The sequence below is a fragment of the Citrus sinensis genome, chromosome 3 (genome assembly GCF_022201045.2).
Source record: "Citrus sinensis cultivar Valencia sweet orange chromosome 3, DVS_A1.0, whole genome shotgun sequence".
NCBI lineage: Eukaryota > Viridiplantae > Streptophyta > Magnoliopsida > Sapindales > Rutaceae > Citrus > Citrus sinensis.
In genome coordinates this window covers 45,576,790-45,599,158 of record NC_068558.1, presented here as the reverse complement: position 1 = coordinate 45,599,158, position 22,369 = coordinate 45,576,790, and the positions used below count along the sequence as shown (strand labels likewise).

Here is a 22,369-nt window from a genome sequence, read left to right as displayed (position 1 = left end):
TTTTTTAACTTTTAATTTTACATCTCTTGAAAGCCAAAAAAAAATAAAATAAATAAAAAAGCCCAGGACTAGATGCTCCTGTAATTAATTATGTGGCAACTTTTTATTTATTTTTAATTTTTTTCTTCTCACCCCACTTTTCCTGAAGGCTTAAATTAAAAGTTAAAAAGAGCGACGATAAAGTACAACTGTTGGGGAGAAATCACGGGTTGATTACAGGGCGGAAGATGTTATGTGCAAATTGCAATCAAAGGGTCTCTAATTTTAGTAATTAATCCAGCACATGGTGGCACTAAAGCAGTAAAGCACTGGCTCGAGATAGTTAATGGGGTTGGGTAATAGAGCTATAATAATAATATATAGGACTGACCAACTCTTTTTTTTTTTTTTTTTTAATATATGAGAAACAGGATTTATTTATTAAGTTTTATAAAGCCAAACGCCAAGAGACATTATTTTTTAATTTATTTTTTCAACCTTTTTCCTAGCCCATAGCCACCTACTTTGGTCTCAGCGAGAGGATTGGACCTTCAAATACTTTTCCCATTTGGAGATTCCTAGAGTTCATTGAACTTGTACCCGGGTCACCATCACCAACTCGAACGGGACACACGCGCGAGCAAGATTTCTAAGCGTCAACAGAACCCTCTTCGCACGTGCAGAAACTGGTGCTGCAATGTTTTGTCTCGTTGTCCAGTTGCAGTTGCCTCCACTTTCCTTGTTCCTACTATTTTTTGCTTACATTACATGGAACAGCTAGTAGGCTCTTTTAGTTTTACAGCTTAAAATGGATGGCTCAGATCACTCACTGTTCCTCTGCCAATAATTTCTGGCGGCTGTGTACTCCTCTCCTTCGTATCAACTTGGTAATGAACCTGTTTGTGAATATCAGTCCTAACTTTTTTACTCTATCGTCTTCTAAGTTGCTGTTTTGGGGGGGGGGGGGGGTGGGGGGGGGGGGGATAATCATGTCGTTAAATAAACAAACAGCTACTTTTGCTATTAGCTTTACAACCAAAAGCATCATTAGAGTGAATTTTGAGGGAGTTTGTAACTATGCATGCTTGATCTCCGACCCCTGGGGGTGATTTTTATGAACTGTAAAATTAGTGCAATTGTTTTTTTCTGGTAATATTCAGGAAGAGAAGTGAGTTTGTTTCAAAAAGTGTTGTTACCTACCTTTGAATAAAAATGGTGGTTTTTTCATATTAGATTTTGTTTTTAAGGTTCAAGGGCAGATCTAACTTGAGGGTTATGAAGAGGATGATTAAATCAACACAATTCTGAAAGATGGGTGGATGCTTTAAAGAATTTAGAATATATATGGGAGTTATACTTTTTTTTGAAATAATAGAGAAACTTAGACAGTTTGTAGAAGATGGGAAAGTTTTAATGGTGTAATTAACTTTAGTATTTCTTAGAAACACTATAAAGACCAAGATACTGAGAATTTCTGTTGATGCAGAATGTTGTTGGATGTAATCTGTGCTTAATATCCTGCTTTACCTTATATTCCTTAGCTATCCTTAGCTGTAAGTATGTTTCTCCTTTTGGTCTAGATATATGTTATATCATATTGGCATGATTATATTTCTCTTTGGAGACATCCGATATTGGCATGATTATACCTATTCTGCTTATTTTCAGATTGGTTGAGGCAACTTTTGGATATGGAGTCTTGTGATTGCATTGATACACAATGGCCCCCTGATGAACTCCTGGTGAGATATCAGTATATCTCAGATATACTGATTGCTCTAGCATATTTCTCCATACCCGTGGAACTTATATATTTTGTGCAAAAGTCAGCCTTCTTTCCATACAGATGGGTGCTTATGCAGTTTGGTTCTTTTATTATTCTTTGTGGACTGACTCACTTCATAAGCTTGTGGACATTCACTGTGCACTCCAAAGCTGTTGCTGTGGTGATGACTATTGCAAAGATGGCTTGTGCTTTTGTGTCATGTATAACTGCTTTGATGCTTGTTCACATCATCCCCGATCTGTTGAGTGTCAAAACGAGGGAATTATTTCTGAAGAACAGGGCTGACGAACTTGATAGAGAGATGGGCCTTATTCTTACTCAAGAAGAAACAGGAAGACATGTTAGAATGTTGACTCATGAAATTAGAAGCACACTAGACAGACATACAATTCTCAAAACCACTCTTGTTGAGCTGGGAAGAACGCTGGGCCTTGAGGAATGTGCATTGTGGATGCCATCACGAACTGGTCTAAATCTAGAACTTTCTTATACTCTAAACAACCAAATACAAATCGGATCTTCCGTGCCAATAAACCTTCCTATAGTCACTGATGTCTTTAATAGTGCTCAAGCAATGCGTTTACCCTATAACTGCCCATTGGCGAGGATCAGACTGCTTGTTGGAAGATACGTGCCCCCTGACATTGTTGCTGTTCGAGTACCTCTTTTACATCTCTCAAATTTCCAAATTAATGATTGGCCTGAATTACCTGCAAAGAGCTATGCGGTCATGGTTCTGATGCTCCCTACCGACGGTGGTCGAAAATGGCGAGACCATGAGTTGGAGCTTATTGACGTTGTTGCAGATCAGGTATTTTGCGATTACTCTTTTCTTTCTCTCTCCTTAATAGGCTGTCTTCGAACTATAGCATAACTGACGTTGTCTGTGTGTAGGTAAGAATAATCTTTAAAAGTTCTTGCACAGGATTTCTTGCTAAGAATTCATCTTTTTGCACGGGATATCTTCACATTTTTTGTTAGTTTTATCTTACTTTTGTATTACTGTCTTAGATTAGTTATAGAATGGTTAGTAGTTTCTCAGATTTGGCAAAGATGGTAAAGAGTTTGGACGGAGGCATGCCTTGAGAGTCAATTTTTAGTTTTCTTAGGTTGTGGTTCATCTATTGTTCCATATGCAAATGATCATAAGGATTCTGATTTTGCTTTGACAGTAGCCTCTACTGAACAGTCCATTGCCAATACTTTTCATGGCCATGTTATTTAGTCTTGCAGTTACTCTGTTAAGTTATAACTGGATCCAAGGGATGCACCTTTTTTTGGATTGACATTTAAAATTTGCCTTTAATATAATAATGCAGCTAGCAAGCTTGAATGTCTCCATTAACCACTCTGGAGGTTCCCTGCATTGAAAACTACCAGCAAAACTAACGTCCTTTAAAAGAATGTGAGAATGATGTTAAGTCATAATGGTTTCATTAGAACATTATAATCACAAGGTGTACCGTAGAGAGAGTTCCTAATGTGCTGCTTAAAAAACTATTATCTTCCATTCTGTAAGTTGTCTCATTTTGTATAGTAATTTTCACCTCAACTCCTCAACTTTATTTTGTTCATTGCTTTACTTGCTGGTATTCCCTTGTAATCTCGGAGAACTGTTTCTTTGGCATATTTTCCGTGATCAAATTCTATTTTGATAATCATGCAGGTAGCTGTTGCTCTTTCACATGCTGCTATTCTTGAGGACTCTATGAGGGCCCGCAATCAGCTCATGGAGCAGAATGTTGCTTTAGATTCGGCTCGTCGAGAGGCAGAGAAGGCAATCCATGCTCGCAATGATTTCCGTGCTGTAATGAACCATGAAATGCGGACTCTGATGCATGCAATTATTGCATTGTCTTCACTTCTTTTGGAGACTGATCTAACTCCGGAGCAAAGGGTTATGATAGAGACAGTTCTAAAGAGTAGCAACCTTTTGACAACACTAGTTGATGATGTTTTAGATCTTTCCCGACTTGAAGATGGTAGCCTGGAATTAGACAATGGACCATTCAATCTTCAGATAGTTCTGAGAGAGGTAATTATTTTTAGTTCTGTACTTCAAAACTTTACCTATAGAGTTGGAACTAAGCTTGCACCGTGCAGTTCTTGCATGCGGGTGTCTGGATTACATTATTTATTTTAATGTCTGTGATTGTAGGTCATTAAGCTGATAAAGCCCGTTGCATCTTGTAAGAAGTTATCCATGACTTTGATTATGGCCCCAGAATTACCTACTTATGCTGTTGGGGATGAGAAACGGCTCATGCAAACTATTTTAAACATAGTGGGTAATGCTGTAAAGTTCACAAAAGAGGGTTATGTTTCGATCATAGCTTCTGTTGCAAAGCCGGAGTCTTTAAGTGACTGGCGGCCACCAGAATTTTACCCAGTGTCAACTGATGGCCACTTCTACCTACGTGTGCAGGTGTGTATTTAACTTTCGTTCAGCTTGTTTCATTTGGGTTTTTTGTTAGTCTACTGCATTTAACTTCCGTTTAGCTTATCTCATTTGGGTTTTTCATTAGTCTTTTCCTTTGAAAACACTGTCGTATTTGTTGCTGCACTGCAGGTTAATGATTCTGGCTGTGGCGTTCCTCCACAAGATATTCCACTTCTTTTTACAAAATTTGCTCAGTCTCGAGGTAGTTCATGCCAAACACCACGAGCAGGACTTGGACTGGCGATTTGTAGACGGTAATGTCATAAAATATATCTTTCAGTACACTTGAAGCAGAACCTTGGATTTGAAACTACCTAATAGGGTAAAGGTTTTTGCTTTCTCTCATTCCTTGCTCATTAAAATATTCCTCAACTTTTGCTTATGACTGGTTCAGGTTTGTAAATCTCATGGGCGGTCACATTTGGCTTGAGAGCGAAGGCCTTGACAAAGGAAGCACAGTTACATTCCTTGTTAAACTTGGGATTTGCAACAATCCTGGTTCACCCATACACCCAGTTGCACTGAAAGGCCGAGCCAGCCATGGAAGTGCAGATCTCACTGGACCTAAACCATTATTTAGGGATAATGATCAAATAGCTTCAACCAAATCGCGTTACCAAAGAAGTGTTTAGGTACTGTGATATGGATAGAGCTTATTTGAGTGATGATTTTCCCTTTGATGCTGCTTGAGGCAAAGTGCAAGAGAGGAACTGGGATGCTGAACTTTATCATGTGTCAATAGAGAATGAAAGCTTATCGAGTGCAGTATACTTGTAGTGCTTTGATTATAATATTCAAAAGATTTTTAGGTCCACAGATTTCGGTTTATGCCCGAGCACAGACTGCGAAGAACTATTTACATGGTTCTCCAATTATTTTGGGTGTGGCCAAGAAATATGTATTTGCATACTGGGTTGTGTGATAATGCCAAGGGACGAGGACGCTTCTTATGGGCGCATCCCTTTTTCCGATCAACTATGAACTATTATATCCGTCAAATGCCCCTTTTCTTCCCTTAATGAAAATACTTGCTTCAAACGTTTTCTTTGTTCTGAAGACGTCTGTTTGGCATAAACAACAGAACACAGCCTCCAACTGTATCTGTTGTTAGTCGGATTATTCGGCACCTGCTGTAATGACAAATTTCCATCTTTCAAACCCATCTTAAACCAATCCTCAATTTGTGGAGCAATTTGAAGAGATGGAACAACTCATAACACCCACCATTACGAAATAGAACATCCAAATGGAATTAGATGAGACTTTTAGGGAAAACTAGATGCAATATTTATCTGCATTTGAATTTTTGATTATTTTGATATTATAATCAAAATTCAGAACGAATGAACTGCATCCATAGGCACTGAAAAGCCCCGACAGTCATTAACCAATCAAAAGGATGTAGAGAACCACAGAAACTTCACAAAACCCATGTATATAAAACCAGTCAACAACCGAAAAGAAAAAAAAAAAAAGATGGGGAAAAAAATTGAATTAAGCAAGTATTAAGAAACCTCCTTTCATCTGCAATATTTAAGTAACAAGGTCCAAAAGAAACCAAAAAGAACATTCCTTTAACAAAACTGCTCTGCCACAGTAACAGAGGACGCAAGCTACCTACGGTCAAAATCCTTCACTGCTTTGTCAGGCGTTTTACTTCTTAGATTTTTTGGGTACCCTGCAAGGAGGATAAGAATTACCAAATTGATAAACAATCAGCTGCATTATAATTGACTCTTTCATAATATATACTTACTCAGTTGACTGAGATGCAGCAGCAGGTGGTGCGGTTGTTGGTGCTCCTCCAGGCCCCTGTGCACAGAACAAAGAATAATAAGAATGCTAAACAAATAGGATAAAAAGACATTGTTAAGAACATAGAGATTTGATAAAAACTGCAGAAAAAAGAAGGAAAAAAACCAGGCTAATTACAGTTGTAGTCACGCCTAACAAGATGCAATAAGACAATGAGAGGATTGGAGAACAAAAGTTATTTGCTACAAACATTATTGTGACTTGGATTACCAAAACGGGCATTTTATTAGTCTCAGAGAACCCCACAGCAGGCATCTATGTTCAAGGCATGCACAATAGAAAATGGTAATATTACTTTACAAGCACTACACAGATTTAGTGTTGTGAGAGGCTCTGGAAGACAAATAGTAGTCCTACAACTCAATTATCCTCATCAATATCAGCTCTGAGTTTCTATAGTATATGCTAATAAAGCCCTTACCTGGGCTAAACGTTCCTCCCTCCTAGCAATTTTCCTCTCCCTGCTTGCCTTGTTCTTAGCCCGTTTAGCCTCAAACTGGTCAGACAAAGTTTTCTCCCTAGCCTTCTCAGCCTTCGACTTGTGGATACTCTCCATCAAAACTCGCTTATTCTTAAATACATTACCCTTAACCTTCATGTACATGTCATGATACATGTGTCTGTCAATCTTCTTTGCTTCCCTGTACTTGCGGAGCAAGCGCCTGAGGACACGCATCCTTCTCATCCACAGGACTTTTGTAGGCAGCCTTGCTTCTCTTGTACCTTTGCGCTTACCTGGAATAATAAAGCAAAACTAAACTTCATTCAAACATCTTGATAATGAAATACAAAAAATATTAGCAGCCAATTTCAGTGCACAGAACACCAATAGAGAAATCTACCTACAGCATCAAATTTTTTATAAGAAATCTACCCAAACATAATGGTTCCAAACCAAAAATGTCATAATATATAACGGACTGAAAAATACCATATCCAGAGTGGCGACCCTTCCTCTTAGCTTCCTTCATGCGTCGAGCTCGTGAACGGGAGTGAATCTTGGTTGGTTTTCTGATGATAAAGCCATCCTTGACCAGCTTCCTGATGTTCTGGCCTGCAATTTGAAAAAACATAAACGAACAAAAAAGTTATAAAAAGAGAAATAAATAAATAATTCCTAAACGTCCCTATAACTGTATTTAGGACTGATAACTAGAAAAAACATCTATGTACTTGACAGCACCTGTAATAATTATCACAAGCAAGCACACAAATCCTGTATGTCAATGAGTATCCTCAATTTGTTCAGCATATGGTTGATTGACATTCAACACACAACTACTTGACGCATTTGAATAGTGCAGTTAATTTCCCGATATATATAAAAGGCGAGAACGGTTATGCTTAAACTCAAGTATTAAACGCAAATCTTAAAACGTTGCAAGTAATTCCGTACGAGCAAAACCGAATTACTATCGTAGAAAATTAGGAGCCATGAAAATGAGCATACATCAAGTATAAGCTAATAGTTCAGAAAATAAAACGAGCTTAAAATCTTCTGCAAACATTACAACCATAGTCCAAAAAGCACTCTAACCCTTCATTTCTTACATTATTTATTTATATTGAATTCTCGGCAAGCTTAAAGAAACCCTAGAAACAAAAACTTACCGGATCGACGGAAAGAAAATAAAAGACAGGAAAAATATTGGGCAAAACTAGAGAGCGAAGACGTACGTGAGTTGGCCATGGATATTTCGTTGACTTCATTTGGATCAAGCCAGACCTTCCCTCTGCCACACTTGAGCACGCTCGCTGAGAGCCGTTTTTGGAGCTTGAGTGAAACCATCTCTCTCTTTGGAACTGGAGCTGCTGAATGAGAAGAGATAAGGTATGCTGTTTCTGTGATTCAAGTTTATATTCATGCCAAGTGTTTGCTCTGCTTCTAGGGTTTCCAACTGATGTGGGTTCGCTCTCGCTTTCTTTCCTTTTGGGCGGGTTCGGGTTTGATTCATTCAAGTTACGGTTATTTGGATGCCCACGTGTTAGAAATTTCTAATAATCGTCCTCAGAATATATAAGTTTGGGCTGGGTAGTGAGATGTGACAACTAACTTAACCCAAAAGATTATTAATATTTTGAGTTGGACTATTGACACCCTTTCACTGGTCTTATAAAATTCACGTGATATTATAATTATATTTAAGAATAAATATAAATAAAATTAATCTCATTTATATTTCTTTCTCTCTTCAATTTCATTTTGCTTGCATAATATAAATTTTTTTTAAATCATCAGAATAATATGAATTTAAGAAGCAATCTATAATTTTTTTTAATCATTAAATTAATCTAAATTTAAGGAGCAAATTTTAAAGCCAAAATAATACTCTTGTAATATATGTAGCAACAAAATTAGGATACAACATTATGAGAAAATAAATTAAATAAAATTTTATCTCACTACAAATAATTTTTTAAGGATTCTCAAACTAATTGTTGCACCCAAAATTTATATGTACGATAAAATTGTATTGGACCCATAAAATATTCAATATGTTATAAGCTTTTTCTTACTTTTTCTTTTGGATTTTTTTAGAAATTAAATAATAAAGAAAGTTTGAAGAGAGGAATACAATTATTAAGACTAAAAGAGTGAGAAAGTTATTAGAAATTGCAAGATTTATAAATGAAAATAATGTTTATTTAGAAAAGGGTTACTTTTGACATTAAATGAATTATAATTGATAAAGGGGGTTCCAAAGGGATTTTGGAGGGGTGCTAATAGTCCCACTCTAATATTTGATTCTCCCCCTTCCTCTCGCCCTCCCTCATCTCTCGCTCTTCGCTAACCATTAGTTCATCACCAAGATCACTGATCTCTATTAATAATAAGTTCATTATTACCATCATCACCACCACATCCACTTATCTTCTTCATAATCAATTCATCACCTCGACTAACATATAATGAGTTTGAATATCTCATTTTGTTAAATTTTATGAACAAGTACTAAGTTTTGTTGTTATTGATAATATTAATTTTGATTTTATGTGATGATCTAATGTTTTATTTAATTTCAATTTGAGATTTTATTAAGAGTTAATATTTGATTCAAATTGTGAATCATTTTTTAAAAAAAGGAGAGATATATGAGAGATGAGAAGTTAATCTATAGAGATCTTGGGAGAGAATAAAAAATGTTTATTTTTTAGTTTTTTAATAAGAGTAATTATGAAATAAATAATATTAATTAAAAAATAGGGACTGATGGGATAAATTGAGGGAGTCAAATATCATTACTTCAACTCAAATTTCTCCAAATCCACTAAATGTCTACTTTGATATTGTAATGATTAATGAAATAAGTTACATGTGTTGTGCAAAAGAACTAAGTTGCTAATTTAAAAAATAGTTTGATACTTGATAAATGATGTTATTGTGGTTGCTATGAGTTTAAAAAGCAAAGTATGTTCATACATTTGATAATATTATGAAAGTGTTGTTTTATTGTGTAATAACCAAAATCTATGTAAGCTTAAATTGTCTTTAATTTATATATTAGGGCTTATGTAAAAATGAAATGTTAATAAACTACTTCTGAAAAGTTAACACTATTTACTTTTAAGATTTAGTATCAAAATAGAGAAACTCATGAAACAATATGCAGATGTTACTAAATACACTTCACTACATTTCAATTTACACCACATTTTCTGAGACATTTTTTCCTAATGCAAAATGGAAAATTCTCACTTTTTTATTGACCTTTATTTTCTGTTTAAGAAACAAATATGAGAGGATTTACACGAGGAGTCCCTTTGTCTAATAAGAGATCTCTTATTTTAGTATATAGATGCTTACATATATATAAATTTTTATACAAATTTTTTCATGTATAAACAATGTGTGAATGCATTACTAGTAGAGGAATGACTTCACATGGCCCACTATATTAATTGTATTAACTTTTCTATTTTTTATTCGCCCAATATATTAATTACATTCATTTTTTATATTTTTATGTGGCCGATAAATATATTGACACGTTAAATTATATAAGAATTTAAACGTTTATCAATACGCAAATATTATACCGTTTATACGAGATGCACAATAATCATAATGCTGTATTCTAAAAAAAAAAAAAAAAACATCCATGTGATAAATGATAGTAACGTGAAGTTACCATCTGTATGAATTTTAGACACACGTGTCACAAAGAGGACAAGTTCATGGCGATAGAAATTGGGCAGTACAACCTAAACTTGGATATGAAGTACAGTAGTAATATGTAGTACGAATAGCAAGAGACAGAAACGTACAAGTCTCCAGAGCCCAAACTGCGTGCGCCCACAGTGAAGAAAAGGTCAAAACCCAGTAGCGCCAGCGCAGCTGGGATTGGAAAACGTACCAAAACCATATTCGCTATTTGGCAAAACTCGCAAGTTGCATGCTTTACACCTTTGCTTCCTAATCCTCACCAACCACCGCGCCGCATTCGATACTCGGCTTTTCTCGCTGGTAGTGGGACTTCTAAATTCTTGCTAATCCTAATTTTTAGTAAAATATATTGACAACGCCCACTGAATGGAATTGCGAGGATCACCAATTGTTTTTTTTTTTTTTTTTAAATGTACATTGTCAGATGATTTAAGAATTGAAGCGAAGTCCAGATATTTTATTGATTTTTCTGCATAAAAAAGAGAGCTTTTTCAAACGCCAAGACCATATTCAATCAGACAGAAGATATACTATCATAAGTGTTTGAAGCTTCAGCCTTAAAGGGACAAGCCCAATTGGCTTGGCAAATAAGAGAGAGAGAGAGAGAGAGAGGGATAATTAATCAGAACGATATGAATGTTATATGAATTGAATGAAGTACAATTTCTGCTTCAGAAAATTACAAGATCATTTAACTCTCTCAGCAATCTGAAGTTCCAGGCTCTATCCAACATGATTCTTTAAAAATTAAACATAATCCTAAAACCCGAGATTATCAATGCCACTGAATTTATACACATTTAAATAAAAAAGAAATACAGGATTAACAAATAAATCAAAAAGAAATACAGGAATAACAAATAAATCAAAGACACAGTTACAGAGCCTTGGAGTTCGCAGGGGCAGGGGCAACAGTAACATCATCAAAGCTCCAAAGATTACCGACAACACCTTCGTGAACAATATTAATATTATTATTATTATTATTATTATTAGACACTGGTGATTGCCCATCGAGATACGGAAGCTGATAGAACTTCATGAAATTCTCGTACGCCATAAGCTCCTCAGACAGCTTTCGCACTTCGTTCTCTTCCTCTTCAGCTTTTCGCTTTTCTTCTTCTTCTTGTTCTTCGGCTTTCACCTTCATTTGAGCAAACGAACCATCATTGACATTCTGGTTGCAATTCAGCATAAGTTCTGTGGAATCGTACCCACCTTCTGAAACAGAACCAGAACCAGTCCCGGAATTCTCGTCACCACCAGAAGTAACAATCTGGGGGTTCAGATCATAACCATACAAGTCAAAACCAACACTACTTATAGATGAGTTATTACGACTAAAAAGATCTTCTTGGGAAAGAGAAGGAAGGGGACTGGGAGTGGGATTATGATTATGCTGATGATGATGGTAAGCATGGGCGGCAGCAGCAGGGGTGACGGTGAAGACGTCCTCTTCGTTGGGGAAGTTGACTTTGGCTTTCTTGCCGCGAATCTTGCGGGCTTCTTTGTCATAGGCTCGAGCTGCTTCTTCGGCAGTGTTGAATGTGCCGAGCCAGACTCGAACTCCTTTCCTTGGGTCACGAATCTCAGCTGCCCATTTGCCCCAGGGGCGTTGCCTTATTCCCCTGTAGAGATTCTTCCTCTGCCTCTTGGGCTTTTTCTCATCACCTGTTCAATATTATTCAAAGATCAGCGTCAGACACTTGTAATTAATTATAAATAGAATTATTAAACAAAAAACAAAGGAAAAAAAAAAGGCTCAGATATTAACATTGTACGTACCTGAAGCTGAACAGGAGTTTAGATATGAAGGGGGTTGAGGGCGTTTGATTTTGGCCAGTGACTGGTGTTCATCGGAGAACGGAGTAGATTCAAAGTTGTGAGGGAGTTGTTTAGTAGCAGCGAAGGGTGAGTTGGGCCAGAGGTCGGAAGCGGTGACGCGGCTGCCGCCGTGGCGAGGAAAGAAGTCTCCTAAGATAGAACCGCCACACATTCTTTCCGCAAGTAAATGTAATAATAAAGCACTGAAACTAAACTAGCGATCAGGTCAGGCTGTGGTTTTGGCGATTATTAAGAGAAAAGAAGATGCGAGAGAACTCAAAGGGTTTTACGAATTAATTTGATCGTGGATAAGAACAGGGGAGAGGCCGAGGGGTTTTTGTAGTGGGGGGAAAGCAAGTTGGTGGGGGCATGACAGTAATACAACTATTACTGCTAATCGAGGATTCGGAAGCTTCTCCACTCCTGCTTTTCCTATTTATTTCGTACTGCAGTAATCAATATTCAATCTGTGCTGGATTTTTTTACTAAAAGTCGATGCTCTCTGCTTATGTGGCTGCTGGCTAATCCATTATATAATTTCTCGAGGGATTACGACCGGTCACGTTAATTGGATAAATTTTAAATTCTAACAGTAATATAGAACCGACTCCGTCTCTTCTGAGAGTGAGAGACATAGGGCTTGCTTGTGTCGCACGCGGGACTTCTAAAACGACACTACGTTTTATTTTCTAATTGATATTAATTTCATTATATAATTGGCGTATGCATATAATTAATTACTTAATTATTATGATTTTCTGATGTGGACTGCTATACTCAGCCAATAAGCCTTAATTTATTGTGCATTTCTTATGGGATTATGGATATATATATACGTAGTTGTACTTCACATACAAATAATATTCACTTCTTGTGACATATTATTGTCTATCGATTTGGATGACAGGCAGCTTAATTGGTTGTAAGTAGTCAAAGTCAAATTGTCATCTAGGCTTTTGGTAAGTTAAAGACTTTAGAACAAGAAAAGTCAGAGTTGATGACTAGTTCATACATAGTCAGTTTACAATGTGCTGATTAGGACATATGATTTGGCTATGTGAAACAACTATGACCCGTTGTTTTTCGTACTTTAATAGTTTAATTAAGAAAGATTGCATGTACCTGACTCCTGTACAAATTTGTTCAAGCACAGGAGCTGTGCCCAAAAAATAACGTGTCTAGCTGGCAGTTATTGTACGTAGTTGGTGACTGGCCATTGTGGGTTCTAGGGTTGTAGCCTTGCGATTTCTTAGTAAAAGGTACATATTGAACTCTTCTAATGAATTTATAGGTTGCGGCATGTTATTATAATCTCCGAGCAGAATTTTGGATCTCATGTTGTTCTAATTAGTGCAAAAGCATCTTGTGTCGTATGTATATAAAGTCCTTCACAAATGTGGAATTGGATTGTGGGGATGTCGGTTTATTATTAAACTATCGTGCTTCCTAAGATATCCGACCTCAACACACACCGATCATATTTTCTTGTATTTACCCAATAGTATAATATCATTTCATCAGTATACGAAATCCAAATTCAAGTCATTCCGTTTCGTTGTGAATTGCAAACTCCGAAGTGTTTCTAACCACCTTGGCTGAAATACATGTCTCAGTTAGCTAGCTATATTATTGCATTAAGGCATCAAATTAACTTGTTCTTTGGGCTGGTAGGCTAGGCTTAATTTGCTAGTTGTCTAATGAAGTATAAAATAGCACTTTCTAACCAACAAAATGTTGGCTCCGCTGACAATGAAGTCCCTTTAAGTGGCTTGACTGGGTTTGCTCCTCAGTTCGAGTTGTAGGGAAGTCGCATTTGTTGGGAGAACTTGTGCCTCCTGGTTCGAGCGGGGACTTCTAGTCTGGGTTGTGGTACGGGCTTAAAGGTGCTTCCCACAGTTGAGGCCCTTCCTAGAACACCTCGTGGTTAAAACAAAAAAAAAAATATATTTATAGCACTTTCTATTTATGTAGTTTGCATTTTACTAATTGCTTTATAGTACTTGGATTTTACATCTTCACCAACAAGTTGATATCAACTAAGTTACTCGATCTCAAAACTATTGGATATATAGAGCTTTGAGATTGGAAAAAAAATTATTGTCTATTGCTATACTACTTTTCCGATAATAGTATAATCTCTATTGTCTTATTTATGATTTGTTTGACAGGTCTTAACATAAACTAATCAAAACATATCAAACTTTATTGGCGGTTAATTTTACTGTATGCATGAATGACATGGTCCTTGACATTTTCTCATCAGAGACGAAGCAAAATGTATATAATCCCCAGCTAGACCAGAAGAGATATGACACATATTAGTGCAACTTTTGTCCCAACTTATTATGTGGTTCCAACCAAGAATGACTCTTTTAAGATTGATTTTTTTTTTTTGGATCAAATGATGATGAATTTCTTCTTTGGGTTAGTCTTCATAGGCCTATGAATTTTTCCTAGAAGTCCACTTCCTTAGATAACGAGGACAACTTTGTTAGATGATGTTCTACAAACTTAAGAAAAAGATCAAAGTACTAGCTTTTTCGGTATAAACTTTCTAATGGTCAAGTTAGTCACTGAATTTTTGAAATATGAATTTAGAGTAAGAAATTATAGAAAGAGAGTCAGCATTTCATTTTATCAAGTGAGTGTTTTGCCTGCCTTTAGGTAAGAATAGAAGATGTATTTATAGGCAAAATTGATTTGACCTGAGTCGTCGTTGTTATGATGACAAGTGTCGTTGTTCTTGTGCACTTGATGATATTTGTCTTCTTGTGCCCATGCTGATTTACACACGGACATGTAAACCTTCTCTCATATCATAACATGAAATATTTTAATCTTAAATTATCTTTCTTAGGATCTTGGGATAATGGGAATCTTGAAACCTAAAAGGTTTATTTTAGGTGGTTTGTTATCGGATTCTAAGATCTTAGGAATCTTGAAACATTTGGAGTTTTGTTCTAAAATCCTAGGTTCCTAAAAATGATGGAACCTTGATATATAAAAGGTTTGTCATATTTGGTTTATCTTAAGAACCTTAGAATCTTAAGAGATTTATCCTATGTAGTTTGTCCTATAAATGATCTTGGGAGCCTTAGAAGTTATAAATCTTGGAACTTATGAAGTTTTATCCTAAGGTGTATGTCCTACTAACTGTGGACGCTAAAAATCTCATAACCTAGAAGTAATTTGTGGTTTGTCCTAAGAATCTTAGAGAAATTCTCCAATTAATATATTATCAACATTATCACTAATACATACCATATGATCTATACAATAAATAAAATTATTATATAAAATCAATAATGTATATTATTCATTCATTTCAATTAAATTTGTCAGAAAAATTACAGTTACAATGAAGAAATATACAAGAGAGTGAATGTATGAAAAAAAATCATTGTATATACATGACAATTGATGTATTTTAGACTTTAGTTCTCATCAAGTTTTCACTTCACTATGCCCTTCATTTCGACTTACCTACACTTTAAATGCAAGAAAGAACTGGCAAATTGGGGTTTTGATCCTTGAGTTTCAAAAGAAATAAAATGCAAATCTATGTATGTGTAAAACTTCATTTGATATAACTTTTCAAATAGAGTTTATTTAAGTAAAATTTTCTTAATAAAATTTTTAAAAATAGAGTTTTTATAAAAAAAATTTAGTTATTTGGTTGTCAATAAAAGTGTTTATTAAAAATTACTCAAATAGACAAGTTTTTTAAAGTTATATTACAAAATTATCAAATAAATAAAGAATATTTTAGACATTTTAATATTTGAAAAAAAATTTCAATTTCTATCCCAAAATCCCAAAATTTGAGTTTTTACAAGTTGAGGGGAAATAATTTATTTAATTTTTAAAAGTTCTACTAAAAAACAACCAAACAACAAACAAAAATTTTGATAAAAACTTATACAATTAAATAAATACTTATAATCATTATATAAGTCATATTAAACATACACTTAATATTTATGTTAAAAGATAAAGCTATATTTGGCATCACTTCATTTAAAAAAAAAAAGTTTAGTTTAATATCAACATAATCTCCTTCTCATCTATATGAATAGAATTCAAATACTAAATTTTCTGTACTTGAATATAAAAATTTTTACCATTCTAACTCAACTAGTTGGCAGCTTGATATTAATTAATTATGCGCATCTAAGGAAATATATGGTAGAATCTTGTAATTGAGCGCGTGTTTATTTTAGAATAAATAATGAGATAAAAGACGAATTTCAGTTGAATAAATACAGATCATGCCTGCAAATTCCGCCGTCTTTAGGCATGTTGTGGGTTGGCTTTAGCTAGCCTTCAGTTGCGTTAATGCTTGTCGCGTTCAGATGATATACATTCTCCATGGAGGAAGCAAGCATTCACGATCACTATTCAGTGCTCTGAATTTCATTTATATTCTTCTTTCTCGTCAGTTGTACAACTAAATTCTTCCACAGCTAGCTAGCTAGCTTGCACGCTTTATTTTAAAAGAAAAAACAATTGTAGCAACCAACAAAGTGTTGGCTCCACTGGCAATGGAGTCCCCTTAAGTGGCTTGACTGGGTTTGCTCCCCAGTTCGAGTCGCAGGGAAGTCGCCTTTGTTGGGAGAACCTGTGCCTCCCGGTTCGAGCGGGGACTTCTAGTCTGAGTTGTGGTACGGGCTTAAAGGTGTCTCCCACAGTTGGGGCCCTCCCCAGGATACCTCGTGGATAAGACCAAAAAAAAAAAAAAAAACAATTGTAGCATCCTTCCCTATTTAAGTCCACGGGCGTTACTCCTTCAATTCACCAATATACTGAAGCTTAATTTCGATTTCATCACAAGTCACTTGTGCATATCGCACCATGGCTCTCACCCGTTTCTTCTTCGCAACATGTTTGCTTCTCTTGTTATCACTTTCAATTGCTTCTGCTGCTGATTATGTTAATACACAAGTCCCAGTACCTAACAAACCAATTAATCAAGATGTCCCACTTAATAATAACATCCCAAAGCCAGAACTTGACCAACTAAACAAACCAAAAGATTTCACCGATCACGTCCCTAAAACCCATTTAAGCGTTCCAAATAAGCCCAAGGATCTTAGCAATAATGTCCCCAAACCCGACCTCGACAGATTGAAGCCAGAAGGTTACGGCGGCGGGGTTGTCCCAAAACAAGGACTTGGAAATCCGAAGCTATTAGATACGGAAAAGCTACTCCCCCTATGCATTGAAGGCCTTGTTTTATGTAAATCTGGCCAAAAAGTTACTCCAATCAAAGGTAATTTCTGCCTTCAATAATTGTTTTTAATTAATCTACGTTACTTTCGTGATCAAAATTGGCATATTTTTGTTTTATATATGTACGTATATATATTCATATTTGCCTATTAAAAAAATAATGCAGGTGCTAAAGCAAGAATAACATGTATCGGTGATGATGAGAATGGGTACGAGACAACTCAGTCCAGATTGAGTCCTGCAACTGATGAGAAGGGTTACTTTTTTGCAACGTTGCCTGTTTCAATTTCCAAGCTGGGGAACTATTCAAAACTTACAGATTGCAAAGCAAAGGTGGATAACTCTCCATTGGAGAACTGTAAAGTTCCAACTGATATCAATAACGGGATGAGTGGTGCTCCTCTTGACACTTATCGCATTCTCAAACACAAAAATATCAAATTATACCGACTCCGACCTTTCGTCTTCACCCCAGAACCTGAACCTGAACCTGAACCTAAGCCTCAACCTGAGCTTTCATGTGTTTTTTCTTTTTTAAAATTATAAAAAAAAAGAGTTCGAGGATGTACGATCAGATTTAGTTTTGTTGTTTGTAATTTGTATTATGTTTTATTCTCTGTTTTATTAATGCAAAATCATTTGTAATAGTTCAATGTCATTTATTCTATATAATATTTATTATTCTTATTCTGATTAACTAACCAAGAGAATTATCAGAATGTATGTCTTTTTTTGCAATGAGAAGAGGACAATGAACCTTAACATTTGGAGAATATGACATAAAACTTCTTAACATTTTAAAAAAAGACCTATAATCTCTTTTTGTTAATAAATTTAATTTATTTTTAATTAAGGTTGGTAAATTAAAAAAGGGGATATAAATTTTTTAACGTTTAAAAAAAAACTAATATTAAAACAAACTGAGGCCCTTCAAAAGTGTGGGCTTGGGCTGGACGGGTTTTGTCTTTTTCAATAATTATGAAATATTTTTTTAATAACGTAAAAAAAAATTCAAATTAAAGATAACTAGTGAATATATAATTGTCCAATACACAAAATATTAGTAATACAATATAATAAATCACAAATACTAATATAAAAATCCTATTAATTTTTAATATTTTGAGTTTTTCTTTTTTATTTATAAATGAAAAAGTGCGGGTGAAGTCTATACTTTTTTTAAATCTTTATCCAGACTCAATTTATGCAAATTTTACAATTTTTTTATCTATATCCAAGCCCAACACATGCGGCCCCGTCCGAATTTTTTTGCCAACCCTATTTTTAACTTAACAATAAAAAAAAATTCAACATATTAACTGGACATATTTGATCAAATTTAGTCACCAACCTCGAGTGGCATGTGCTTCGACAATGGATTGGTGTTGAATACGTGAAGTAAACAATGGTAGCTGTCGTAGACTTTATATGAAGGCTATTCCAGCAAAATGATTGCAAATATATCCCTCAACAAAAAGGGGGTTATATGTCTTTTTTAAAACGTTAAGGAGTTTATGTTCTTTATTTTCCTAACATTAAGGGGCTCCTTGTTCTTTTTCCTTTTCAAAATTTCTATAAGATGATATCCGGAAGAGATGGGAGTAGAAAAGAAGAACAAAAAAGAGAGAGGGGAGAGGAAATTAAAAGAAGAAAAAAAAAAGATCAATCTCAATTTTATTGTTTGGTTTGACACATCAAATTTATTATTTCTCCTTTTGTTTCTTTTTCCTCTCCTCCTTTTCCTTCCTCTCCTTCCCCTTTATTTCTTCAAACCAAACATGCCATTAAAGATGGAAAAATTCTAAAATATATCAGAGGTATCAGCGTCAACATTAACGTCTAACTTAATTGTTTCTGGCTAAATGGTCAATGTCACTAGTATGGCTTCAAGTGTAAGACTACGATAATACAACGTAACTCGCTCACTCATGAGCATCACCATTGCTTTAATTACCAGCTGTCACGCTTATATTGTTTAGGATATTTACCATCTAATGAATTGAATCCACTGATCAGTTGATATTCAAAAGTTTACGCAGTGTGTTTCATTACAAACAATTAAATCGTTTAGGATATTTACCACCTAATGAATTGAATCCACCAAAGGAGATATCTTGGGTCATTCCAGATATCGTGCAACGGATGGAGGTTAAATGACACGGCCCATACATAATAATTAGCTAAATATACATTGCAAGTTCGTTCTATGGCTGTTTGGTTGGGTAAGTTTTCAACTACTATTCTAGATATCTTTGTAACTTTGTGTTTCTGGAATGCAATTGTTTACTTTCGAAGAAGGACAAAAATGTGTTTTGTCAATTTATATAGAACCTAGTATAACATGTCAAAACATGTAATGAAATCACAAACTAAAATCGAAATATATATATTGAATAGCGAGTTCTTGTCTTCTCCAACGGTCCAGATCTTGTTCATATATTTGTACAAACTTCGTCGACATTATGGCATTTAAATCTGTAAATGATAGCGATATGACCGATATCATATACCATAATTAATAAGGTTATCAATGTCAAAGAGTTTAATTCAAGGGAAGCATTGATTTTGAATCTTGTTTCAGCAATTCAAATCTTACTTTCTTTCCTTCTTTTAATTTTCTTCGGATCGGATTGCCAAATATTACATTGCACGCCAGCCGTTATGTTATCTTGAGGCCGCTTCTCCTAATCTACCCCGTTGTTTTGTCTAATTGGTGATGCTGCAGTGGGAAGCTCACTCCTATTATTGAAAGCTTTCGTGATGATTTTACAATTATGTAAAATTAATTATTTTACAATAGTATAAAATGTTCTATAATTTTGTCAATATATGAAGAAGCATTTGAAAGAGGATTTGGATTTTATAAAGTCTATAACCGGACTAGAAGCTTTCTCGGCTGGGTTCCTTAACTTAAAAACTGACTTAATTTTTCATCATTTGAATCTATATAATGGTGTCAATGTAAAGTGAGTAAGCAATATTTAAGTCATCATTCATATACTACTGGATTAAATAGATTTAATGGATGAAAAATTAGGTCATAATCTTTAGTCAGAAGTTTAACTAGATGACAACCTACTTCCATTCTCATCGTTCTTAAACGTGATAGTTTATACTATTGTGAAATAAACTCAAAGGGTCAAACTAGCAGACAGCGACATTGAAGAAATTAGTCAGAAACATCGAATCTTAAAATATTAGCCAATGCAACTTGGATGGTAGTGGCTGTTGACAAGCCAAGGTGATACCTAATCGTTTTGCGAGAAAGAAAGCGAGGATAGTCTTATTGCCAGCCTTTGTTCCACTCAATAATCGTCGGAGTCCAAGACTTCGTGCATGTAGATAGTATTTGACTTGCTTAATAATCGATTCTTAATAAAAAAACAGGGTTGAAAAAGTAATAATAACTTGATTAATATTTCTCCATTCTTCTTAGCTTAGCCGTTTGCACGTTATGCTACAGATAATCGGAGCAGTGGGTTACGTATATGCATGCATACTTATTTGGCACCACTACCACGTAAGTCCTATAATTTAATTTATGTCGTGCCACCAAGTTACTTCCTACTCTTCCCAAGTTAATATTTTATTTTGGACGTAGTGAACAAGAAGATAGTGCCACTCATCTCTATAAAAAGCTAGCCATATTGGTAACGTTCCATAAACCCAGTACTCATCAATCCTTCTTCTGTAATTAATAGATGAAAATGGCTCTCACTCGTTCCATCTTTGCAATCTCTATTCTTGTTTTGTCAATGATGGCCATCACTTCAGCCTGTGGGTATGAGTATGACCCCAATCCCTACGTTGAGAAACCAGAACAAGCAGAAATAGAAGGTCTACACTATACAAGATTGGGCATCCAAGGGCTTATTTTCTGCAATTCACGCTCAAAAATCACCCCAATTGAAGGTAATTAGCAATCGCTGGGTACGTTGTTATCTTCATTGGCTTGTATAATGAAAAAGGAAGTACCTATAGTGTCCCCAAAATTTGTGTCTTTTTCAAATTTAAATTACATGAAATAGGAGCCGTCGCAAGGATAACATGTCTAGCAAACGACGAGCATGGCTACGAAGCAGCACCATTCTCAATATTGAGTGATGCAACAGATGCCAAAGGCTATTTCTTTGCAACATTGTCTCCTTCTGAGGTGGAGAATTTCTCGAGGCTTAAAGAGTGCAAGGCTTTTCTTGAGCTCTCCCCATCAAAGACTTGTAATGTTCCAACAAACATAAACAACTGGACCGCTGGTGCTCTTCTTTCTTCTTATCGCACCCTCAATAAAAGCAAGATGATATTATTCTCCGTTCCACCATTTTTCTATCGGTCCAACAGTACTAAAGCATACCCTAATGGTTATTGATTAATTACGAGTTTAATTAGCACTGTGAAGATAGAAGCATCTGAAGTTTTGGACTCCAATGAAAATCTGAAGAAGTTATGGAGGATTTTGCAGATTGACTTCAGTTGATATTTACCTAAGACGCGGCAATTCCGTTCAAACCATAAGGGGCTGACGAGACGAGCAGCACCTGATTTCAGATCTTTTTCTACTTGATTTGCTACTCAATTTGCATGGAATTTGATTCTTTGTGATCTATGCAATCTCTTCTGTAAAATTCAATTGTATCTTGATTGTTTTGATCAATAAGGAGTGTAGATTTTTCGTTCATTACTTGACTGCTTACAACCTTGTTCTTCTTTACTGGATTTGTTCTGAGTTCTGTTTTGTTGTTCTAATTCGGCTTCATTGTGTTGAATTCATCAAAATTCTTAAGAATCAACCCGTAAAGATTCAACAAGCACTTAGCATATCTCTAAATATACAATAGAGCATGTGTTTTGCTTCTCTCAATTCAACGGTATGTCATTTAAATTTCATCATACAATAGTATGATTATATTTTAAGGTTGAAGTCTCTAGTGTACGTGCGTTACTATATCTATATATATATATATAATCATAATGTTTATGTATTAAAAATGACGCAAGGTGAATTTGAAAGGCAGCAAATAAAATTTGGTCTCAACCACCCCACCGCCTACTGGCTAGCAAAGTCAAGACAAATATTAATGAAAAGTCATCTAGACGGCCACGGAGACACGATATTGTGACAGCTATTACATGT

The 22,369-nt window shown here is 35.2% G+C and overlaps 5 protein-coding genes across 7 annotated transcripts; 3 read left to right on the top strand and 2 right to left on the bottom strand.

Moving 5' to 3' along the window:
* The first annotated feature begins 556 nt into the window (after window positions 1–556).
* Window positions 557–5,180, top strand: LOC102577971 (ethylene response sensor 1). Of its 3 annotated transcripts, XM_006479945.4 has the most exons (7): window positions 557–866; window positions 1,466–1,532; window positions 1,648–2,576; window positions 3,432–3,800; window positions 3,924–4,190; window positions 4,335–4,459; window positions 4,600–5,180. In XM_006479945.4, the coding sequence occupies exons 1-7, from the start codon at window positions 792–794 to the stop codon at window positions 4,835–4,837; spliced, it is 2,070 nt and encodes a 689-aa protein (XP_006480008.2). In that variant the 5' UTR covers window positions 557–791; the 3' UTR covers window positions 4,838–5,180. The 3 variants fall into 3 exon arrangements, with proteins under 3 accessions (XP_006480008.2, XP_006480009.2, XP_052294730.1); XM_006479946.4 differs by lacking the exon at window positions 1,466–1,532 and having other exon boundaries at window positions 559–866; XM_052438770.1 differs by lacking the exon at window positions 557–866 and having other exon boundaries at window positions 1,494–1,536.
* A 519-nt stretch (window positions 5,181–5,699) lies between these two features.
* Window positions 5,700–7,903, bottom strand: LOC102616399 (60S ribosomal protein L19-2). The gene is made up of 5 exons (XM_006479944.4): window positions 7,698–7,903; window positions 6,952–7,074; window positions 6,442–6,755; window positions 5,962–6,017; window positions 5,700–5,883 (listed from the first exon to the last, which is right to left on the bottom strand). The coding sequence occupies exons 1-5, from the start codon at window positions 7,807–7,809 to the stop codon at window positions 5,859–5,861; spliced, it is 630 nt and encodes a 209-aa protein (XP_006480007.2). The 5' UTR covers window positions 7,810–7,903; the 3' UTR covers window positions 5,700–5,858.
* A 2,900-nt stretch (window positions 7,904–10,803) lies between these two features.
* On the bottom strand, window positions 10,804–12,451 carry LOC102616112 (ethylene-responsive transcription factor RAP2-3-like). The gene is made up of 2 exons (XM_015530691.2): window positions 11,971–12,451; window positions 10,804–11,856 (listed from the first exon to the last, which is right to left on the bottom strand). The coding sequence occupies exons 1-2, from the start codon at window positions 12,179–12,181 to the stop codon at window positions 11,063–11,065; spliced, it is 1,005 nt and encodes a 334-aa protein (XP_015386177.2). The 5' UTR covers window positions 12,182–12,451; the 3' UTR covers window positions 10,804–11,062.
* A 4,021-nt stretch (window positions 12,452–16,472) lies between these two features.
* Window positions 16,473–17,890, top strand: LOC102627762 (protein SEED AND ROOT HAIR PROTECTIVE PROTEIN-like). Its single transcript, XM_006480056.4, has 2 exons — window positions 16,473–17,278; window positions 17,405–17,890. Exons 1-2 carry the CDS (start codon window positions 16,861–16,863, stop codon window positions 17,782–17,784), a joined length of 798 nt encoding a protein of 265 aa, XP_006480119.2. The 5' UTR covers window positions 16,473–16,860; the 3' UTR covers window positions 17,785–17,890.
* A 2,966-nt stretch (window positions 17,891–20,856) lies between these two features.
* Window positions 20,857–21,885, top strand: LOC102627460 (protein SEED AND ROOT HAIR PROTECTIVE PROTEIN). The gene is made up of 2 exons (XM_006480055.3): window positions 20,857–21,150; window positions 21,267–21,885. Exons 1-2 carry the CDS (start codon window positions 20,940–20,942, stop codon window positions 21,602–21,604), a joined length of 549 nt encoding a protein of 182 aa, XP_006480118.3. The 5' UTR covers window positions 20,857–20,939; the 3' UTR covers window positions 21,605–21,885.
* The last annotated feature ends 484 nt before the right edge of the window (window positions 21,886–22,369 follow it).